This window comes from Arachis stenosperma, chromosome 8 (assembly GCF_014773155.1).
Source record: "Arachis stenosperma cultivar V10309 chromosome 8, arast.V10309.gnm1.PFL2, whole genome shotgun sequence".
Classification (NCBI taxonomy): domain Eukaryota; kingdom Viridiplantae; phylum Streptophyta; class Magnoliopsida; order Fabales; family Fabaceae; genus Arachis; species Arachis stenosperma.
In genome coordinates, this window is record NC_080384.1 from 17469365 (window position 1) to 17477815 (window position 8451).

General features: G+C 28.4%; 1 protein-coding gene across 1 annotated transcript; it reads right to left on the reverse strand.

Annotated features, from left to right (window-relative positions):
• Positions 1-762: 762 nt before the first annotated feature.
• On the reverse strand, positions 763-7836 carry LOC130944910 (MADS-box protein AGL24-like). Its single transcript, XM_057873499.1, has 8 exons — positions 7688-7836; positions 7082-7279; positions 3275-3353; positions 2423-2478; positions 2227-2326; positions 1950-1991; positions 1527-1777; positions 763-993 (listed from the first exon to the last, which is right to left on the reverse strand). The coding sequence occupies exons 2-8, from the start codon at positions 7261-7263 to the stop codon at positions 975-977; spliced, it is 729 nt and encodes a 242-aa protein (XP_057729482.1). The 5' UTR covers positions 7264-7279; positions 7688-7836; the 3' UTR covers positions 763-974.
• Positions 7837-8451: the final 615 nt, after the last annotated feature.

Here is an 8451-nt window from a genome sequence, read left to right on the forward strand (position 1 = left end):
CTAACTTTGTAACTGCCGTTATCCTTTCTTCCGCCTTCTTTTCTTCCTCTCTTTCACCCTCTTTCTACCGTTGAGAAGAAGGGAGGAGAAACAAATGAATGGGAGTGGGATGTGACCGTGTGAGAAAGACAGAGAAAGTGTGGATATGTAGTTAAGGGTGGAGAATTGAAATCCTAATTCCTTTCTTTAGGCATTTATATCGTTGGTAAAATTATTAGAATACCCTTAAAAAAACAGCACTGGAGCCCTATTGAACCAACCCGCCCCGTGCTTGTCATAGCCCGTGAGTTCAACGATGTGAATTTAGCATGCTTTTTCAAATTGGCAAGTTCACAATCTCACATCAACCTGTCTTTTTTGGCAATTTTAGCGGATTGACCCAGCAAATTTAACCTGTTTTGCCATCTTTATAATTAAATGAATGCATGTGTAAAAAAATTTACATTATTACTTCATTAAAATTAAACTCTATAAAATCTTGCAAACTTTTTAAAATTCAAATCCAGAATTTTATCCAAGGTACTCCAACAAGAAGGAAGTTATATTCTGGATTCAGCAAAAGGTTAAAATAACAAAGTTATTGAAAAAAGTAATCTTTGTTTATGAATTTAATTTTGATGTACTATCAGTAAAAAGTAATTTTATACGTGCATCTAATTATATAACATTATATCAACAAAAATAACTATTTTTTATATTGACCATGTAAATAATCATTCAAAAGAATAGATATAATTGCACAACTATATAAACATTTTATAATGTATCAAAATTAATTTTTTTATAGGTTTAATTTCTTTTGTTTTCTTCTTACAACGAATCGATTATTAGTTATTACCCTCATTTAATGGGTCCTATACATGTGGGTTCACAAGTAGTGTAAGACCAACAAAATCACATGATGCTGATTGGCAATAATGCAAGCATCTTCACATTTTACACGCCGAAGAGTGGTTAGGTACCTCGCAACACCTTTAGTTAGAGAAGGGTAACCTGTCAAAATAATTAAAAGTACTTGTTCAAAATGTAACTAGAAATTGAATCATATTTTTATAGAACTAAATGGTAAAATAGAATAATATCACTGGGAACTTCCTATGAAGATGACACAGTTAATTAACAGAAAAATATTCGATTCATCAGTTAAAGTTAGATTAAGAAAGAAAAAAATAGATCAATTAATAATTACTCATAAAAAATAAATCAAATATTTTTTCGGTTAATAATTACTTTTATTTTTATAAAGATCTTTTAAAAAAATATCATTTAAATTTTTTTTTTAAATAATGCCCAAACAACTTTTTATTTAACACACAGATGATACAAATTATTTTATACGATCATTTAATCATATTTATTTTTAGTATCAAGTGGTGATTTTAAAAAAATAATTGTATTTAATTAGTTGATATAGCATATATAATTAAGCACATGTGATGTCACTCTCTGTGTATGTATAAAATTAAAGACGGTTTATTCCGAAGTTGAGGGCATGCATGGCAGTGCCATATATTAATAATACTTACCCTAACTTGAGAGAAGTGTCTGATGAATCATCCTCTGGAGGAAGGTTACTGCTGCAACTGCTAATGTTATTCATAGATTCTATGAATGAGGTACCTTCCTCATCATTATTATTATTATTATTATTAATATTGTTATCATTCCCATCAGTAGTATCATCCAAATCCAACAGAAATGGAGGATTATTTTTCCCTTTTCGCAGAACAGCCACCTTTTGCTTTAACTGCTTGTTCTCCTCTTCCAACGTAATCCCCTTTCAATTGTTTACGAAGTTCAGGAATGCGCGAACACCCCCACAAAATGATAATAAGAAAAAAAAGAGGCTACCATTCTCAGAGAAATAATCTAAGATGTTTTTATTTGTTATTATATTAAGTTCATTTATAATTATCATGAAGGAAGCTATCAACGAGTACTGAACAAACCTTATTCTGAAGTTGCAAAATCTCACCCATAATCCGCTTCTCCTGACCAAATGTGATTGCATCGTTATTATTAAAGTTTAGTTAACATATCATCTAATAAAAATACATATTAAAATTATTAATTGAAAAAAAATATGAAAAATATGGAAAAATTTAAATTTTTAGTACATTTCTTATGTATTTATCAAAAGAAAAAATTTAAAAATTTTTAAAATAATAAAATCAACATGTTACTGTTTTTTTTATTATTATTTATTGTCATCATGATGATTATTACCTTCATGCGAATGACACGATCGAGTCCTGTTTCAAGTGTTTTCTCCAAGTTCTGCAAGCCCCTCAAGTCTAATCCTTCAAGATCCTCACCATCCATCCTCCTAATTTATCCATATGTAAAATTAAATAACACTTCTATCATAGTTTAATCTTTTTTAATTTTATTTCAATGAGATTGAATATATAAATATATGCACCTTAGTTCTTGAGTTCGTTTTGCAACTTCCTCACATAACTTGGCGCTATCCTCAATCTGCAACGGGAAATCGTAGAACCGGTAACTACTAAGTTGTTAATTAATAGTTTTATCAACTGGAATTTATGGAACCGATCCAAAGCCTAGAAAGAATCAACCTAATAATGGAAATGAAAAATGATTTGGAGTCCTACAAATTTTATCTTTTCAATATTTAAGACTCCTAATTATTACTCAAGGATTATAATTATACTCGTCTAAAGTGCAAGGTATGTTATGTTACAAAAACTGATCAAAATTGATACAAAAATTAAAATTCAATATATATAGTTCATATTATATACATGTGCATGTACGTATATAACAAAATTAGTATGACGTTTTGATGAATTATATGCTTTCATATAAAACCGGATAAAACATAAAGATACTAGTGCATAAGTATATTAATAATAGGAGTCCTGCTACAGAGTCAATGGAATATTTGTACAATGTGTACAATGGATTATATGAGTTAAAAAATGAACATCACCCATACTATTCAAAATAACCATCCGGATACTAGGATAATAAACATGATTTTGGAATTCACCAAGGATCAAATTCTTACCTTTCGAATCTAGAACTTTGATACTATGTCATGATATCACTCATCCCAAAAGCTTAAACTGATGGAAAAAGGTAATACTAATGATTATATCTCTAATACTGAATCGGACATCCCTAAACCTCTATTGTACATATTGTACAAATATTTCATTAACTCCCTATACTTCCTCTAATAATAGAGACATATAAGTCAAAAATAGATATTCATTAATAAACCTAGCTAATTGAGAATTTATTCCTATACCTGCAGGTTCGGAAGTCTTTCCAGTTTGTTGATGTCATGAAAGTGCCCATTATTATACCTTTTAATTGTGTCGTCCAAACTTTTTCAATTCAAAACAAAATGAGAGACAAAGGTTAGCAAGAACAGGCCAGAAGTAGTAGTAGCCATCAGTCACCATAAACTTAATATTGATCCATTTTTGAAGAAGCAAACATTATGCATGATGGAAAATATATATTTGATTAATAATCCCCAAGTCTCTCATGTCTAACCCGCAATTTAGATGATCAACAATATATATTTTCAATTTTTCATTGCAATTGCTGCCCCTAATGTTACCAACTAAATAAACATAAATGTCCTCATCATACCACATGCTAGCTAGGTTAATAAATTGTGCATACAGTGAAAAAAATAAGAAAATAAAAAATAAAAAATTCCTCACGAACATGAATAATGTAGACATGAAAGTTATAATTCATTATTTATAAATTTAATTTTTATACCATATCAATACCAGTGTAAATTTTGATTTGATAGTGTAAAATATAAAAAGATGTATTATAAATTATCACATTAATAAAAGCATGTAATTTTTAAATTTACTATTTACAAATTTATCTAAGTATATAAATTTAATTAAATAATTATATAAAAAAATTCATATTATTAATACATTAAAATTAAACTCTTATTTTATTATTTTATTATATCAACGGAAGTCAAATAATACTTAGAAAAAACATGAAATATATAAAAAAATATCTTATATAATATAAAAGGTGGATATATGTTACATTTAAACTAGTTAGTGCCTCTATATTTATAATATCTCCTTAATTTTTTTAATTAAAGTTATCTTTAGGTATGGTCATGACGATACCATTTTTTTTAAAAATTTAGACTGATAAAAAAAATTAATATAAATAGTTATATTAAGAATAAAGTACAATTTTGGTTTTTAAGGTAGGGATTGAAAATTTTTTTCGTCCCCAACATTTTTTTGCTTATAAAATTGTCCTTAAGGCTCAACATAATTTAAAATCGTCTTTTGGACCAAAATACCCTTCTCTTCTTCAAACAAGTCTAGCAGCAATTTTCAGCAATTCAGCACAAAACAGTAAATCATGTATACAGTTAACTATTTCTAAATAATTTCAACAGCAGTTATAGCAAATCAACAATTTCAACGCTTTCAGTTCGAACAAATTTAGCAGCAACTTTCAGCAATTCAATTCAAACCAAACACTTTTCAGCATTCTCAAAACCTAATAACCTAAGCTAATTCTATCATACCCACCTAAAATCCACTAACAGAAAATCAAAATCCAACTAAACTAATCCAGAATCAAATCAAGGAACTAAGACTAACAAAAAAAATTGAAAGCAAAATGATAACCTGAATTATGAAAATAGAAAACAAAAAAAAAGGGACAGGAGAGACAGTGGTGTCGCAGCAGCAATGACAGAGAAGCAGGGGTAGTGCAGCAGCAGGTGGAGCGTCGGCGGTCTGGGCATGACGTGAAGGGACTAGAACTGCCTTCAGTTTTGGTGTTTTGGTGGCTCTGGTTCCTTCTGCGACAGGGATTGAGGGAGGCAGGGACGAGATGATGCGAACGGTGTTGGGTGGAGATGGTGGTTCGCGGAGGTGAATTTAAAAGAAGGAAGAACCATGGCGTTGCTAGGGTTAGCACGAAGGGGAGAAGAGGGAAGAGGGTCGCGCAGTAGAGATGAGGCTACGGACAGTGAAGAAGAAGGGCTCCACGTTGATGCGCGATGGTGAAGCAAGGGAGGCTCGCCGGTGGCGAGCTTTGGTTCAAAGAGGTCCGAGACAGGAAAGGAGAGAAGGAGGGGAGAGCGAGGATCGCGGTGGCTCTGGAGTTAGTGCGAAGGTGATGGTTGCGAGGATAGTCGAACAAGGAGCAGGGGCGGCGGCGAGGTCCAAACGACAAGGAGTAACGGCAGTGGCCCTTTCCCTTCCCTTCCCCCTCTTCTTTCCTGAACCAACTCCGCCAAGCGTGATTCTCTTCCCCGGCCCCTTTCCCCCTTTATCCATTTTTTTTATATATTTTTAATTTTTTTTAGTGATTAGGAATATTTTTGGAATAAAAATTAAAAATTTGATAAAAAAAATGATTTTAAAACTAAGTTAAATCTTAGGGACGATTTTATAAATAAAAAAAAATTAGAGACAAAAAAAATTTTCAACTCCAAGACCAAAATCATACTTAACCCTTATATTAATCTCTAATATGCCCCTTAAGTAAGTATCTTGAGTTTGTTTGATTTTTTTCATAAATCTTTTTTTGTTTATTTACCTTATGCTTTTTTTTCTGTTTTAGAATTTACCGAGATTTCAGATTTTTCAGATATAAAATTTTAATATTATATTAAAAAATTATTTTTTTAAAAATTTAAGTTTATAAAAAAAATAATATGAATAATTACATCTCTAATAAATATATAAAATATATCATGATATTATTTTTTCCAAAAATTTAAATTAATAAAAAGAACCAAATAAATAGTAGTTATAATTCTAACATCATAAAATGCCCTTTCAAATAAGATTTTTTTTGTTTGTTTAAATTTTTTGTATAGACTTTTTTATTTTTATCTAATCCTATTTTGTTTAATTTAATAAAAATTAAACTTTTTTACCGTAGAAGTTCTGATAGTTTAAAAACTTAAATTTTTAGAAATAATGCCATCATTAAGACATGTTTCTCTTTTATGTTTTGCCTCAATACTAATCAACACTCTTTAAATATATATCCCGTACAATCGTTATTGTATCTAAAGCCCTAATTAGGATTTCCTAAATCCGAAGATGAACATTGTCTTGAAGGCGTATCCCATATATACTAATGACAGTGCATGCATCTCTGAATGGAAAAAAAGTACATATAAATTAAACTTCACAAAACATACCTATGTATGTATGTGCCACAGTAAGGTCAATTAATAACAGTTTATTTATATTGATTTATATTGATCTCCTCACATTATTCTCATTCCTGTGCATACAGTGTAGTACTCAATGTTCAACGTAATATATATGTCTCTGTGTGGGTTCAACAAGGAGATCAGAGAAATGATAAGAACATAGAAAATAGTAGTTAGATAGATTGAAAACTCGAAAAGTTATAGTTTACTCCATTTAGTACATCTTCCAATCAAATCAAATATACAGTGCGTATATACTAATTATTACCGTCCTGCGATAGTAATAGGTAGAGATATAATTATTTCTATTCAAAAAAATTTCAACTGCATCAAAAAATAACGATATTTCAGTTGTTTTAACCGTTGATTTTAATTAATAAATATTATATATATTTTTTATAATTTAAATTAACGATTAAAATAACTAAAATATTAATATTTTTAAGTACATTTAAAACTTTTTTTATTCCATATTTTTGAATATTAGCTTAAATTTTTAAAATAAATAATATCATTCAATGACATCAAAATTTAATTTGACTTTTATTTCTCAAACTTTTTTTTAATATAAGACAAATAAAATATATATATAAAATTTTAAACCCTGAACTTTTATAATGTATATATACACCATACCCCCCATTATTTATTTCCTGATTAATAATAAGCTCAAGGTAATTAAATTTAACAAATTTATATTATTAAGCAAATTAAAATTACGAAGTATGTGATTCGAGATATGTTAAACAATATAATAATCTTATTAAATGTATATTAAAATTAATTATCTAAATTAATCAAATATATATATATATATATATATATATATATATATATATATATATATATATATATATGTTACTAATAATACAAAGAGCGTACCTGGAACTGGCATAATGAAAAAGCTTGCCGGTAGCTGAGAAAACAATGAGAGCAAGCTCAGCATCACAAAGCACAGAAAGCTCATGAGCCTTCTTCAACAGCCCTCTTCTCCTCTTCGAAAACGTTACCTGCCTTGCCGCTATGTTATCGATCTTCTTTATCTTTATCTTCGTCCTCGTCATCGATCGATCGAACTTTCTGCACAAACAGAAATTTAGGGGGAAAAAAACCCTAAAAATTGAAGAAAGAAAACCCTAGCTAGGTAGGTAACCAAAAGCAACAGTACCAATAGTAGTTCTATCTCTTCAGATCTGACTAAAACGGAGAAACCGAAGGGGAAAAATTGAAAGTATGTAGCAGTTGAGGCAGCAAATTAAAAAAGTGAATTAACAAAGCAAGCTAATTAAGCTTTTGAGGACTATATAATTAATAATAACTACTTGAGTATCCCATAGCTAAATAGATAGATGAACCACACTACTTCTCCAACATTAATTTGATCGATCTATCCATATATGGAAATAAAACTGAACGAGAGAGAGAGAGAGAGAGAGAGAGAGAGAGAGAGAGAGAGAGAGAGAGAGAGAGAGAGAGAGAGAGACTAACCTTGACTGTTGTGAATGCTACTATGGATGGGATGCTGAGAAAGGAAAGGAAGCATTCCCTTTATAGATAAACGATGAACACTTTCCTATTCCGTTTTCTAATTTATTTTTCCTAAATTATATATATTCTATATTATTCTCTTCTTTATTACACATATACAGTCCTTTCATCATTTCCAAGAAATTTTTTTATTTTTAAGTGAATTGTGAAATATTTTTGACATTTTTAGATATATATATCTTTTAAAAAAATATAGACATACATTTGTAATTTTTTATTTTTTATTCAACTATACTTTTATTGATTTATCAAAAAATATTAAAAAAATTGAGAATCAATAATTTTTTAATAATTTTGATATCATCATTTAATCAGTATAAATACTAAATTATCTTTAACAAATAAATTTTATTATTTTATATATACAAATTCTAAAAAATATAAATATAAACTGTATTAATTCCTGTGTATAAAATTTTAGTAAATATATGTATAAATTATATATTTTTTGTGTAAAAAATATTTATAAATATGAGTATAAATTATTGTTAAAAAAATAATAATATTTACTAATAATGTAGTATTAGTAAAAAAAATAATTTAATTTCTATAAATATATAATTCAAAAATAAAATAAATCTTAATTTTTTTAAATGTACTTCTTTTATTTTAGAATACAAACAAATAAACCCTATATAAATGTTACATAAATCTACAAAAATATAGTAACGTTATTTTTAATTTGACTCTCTTAGAAGTTTTTT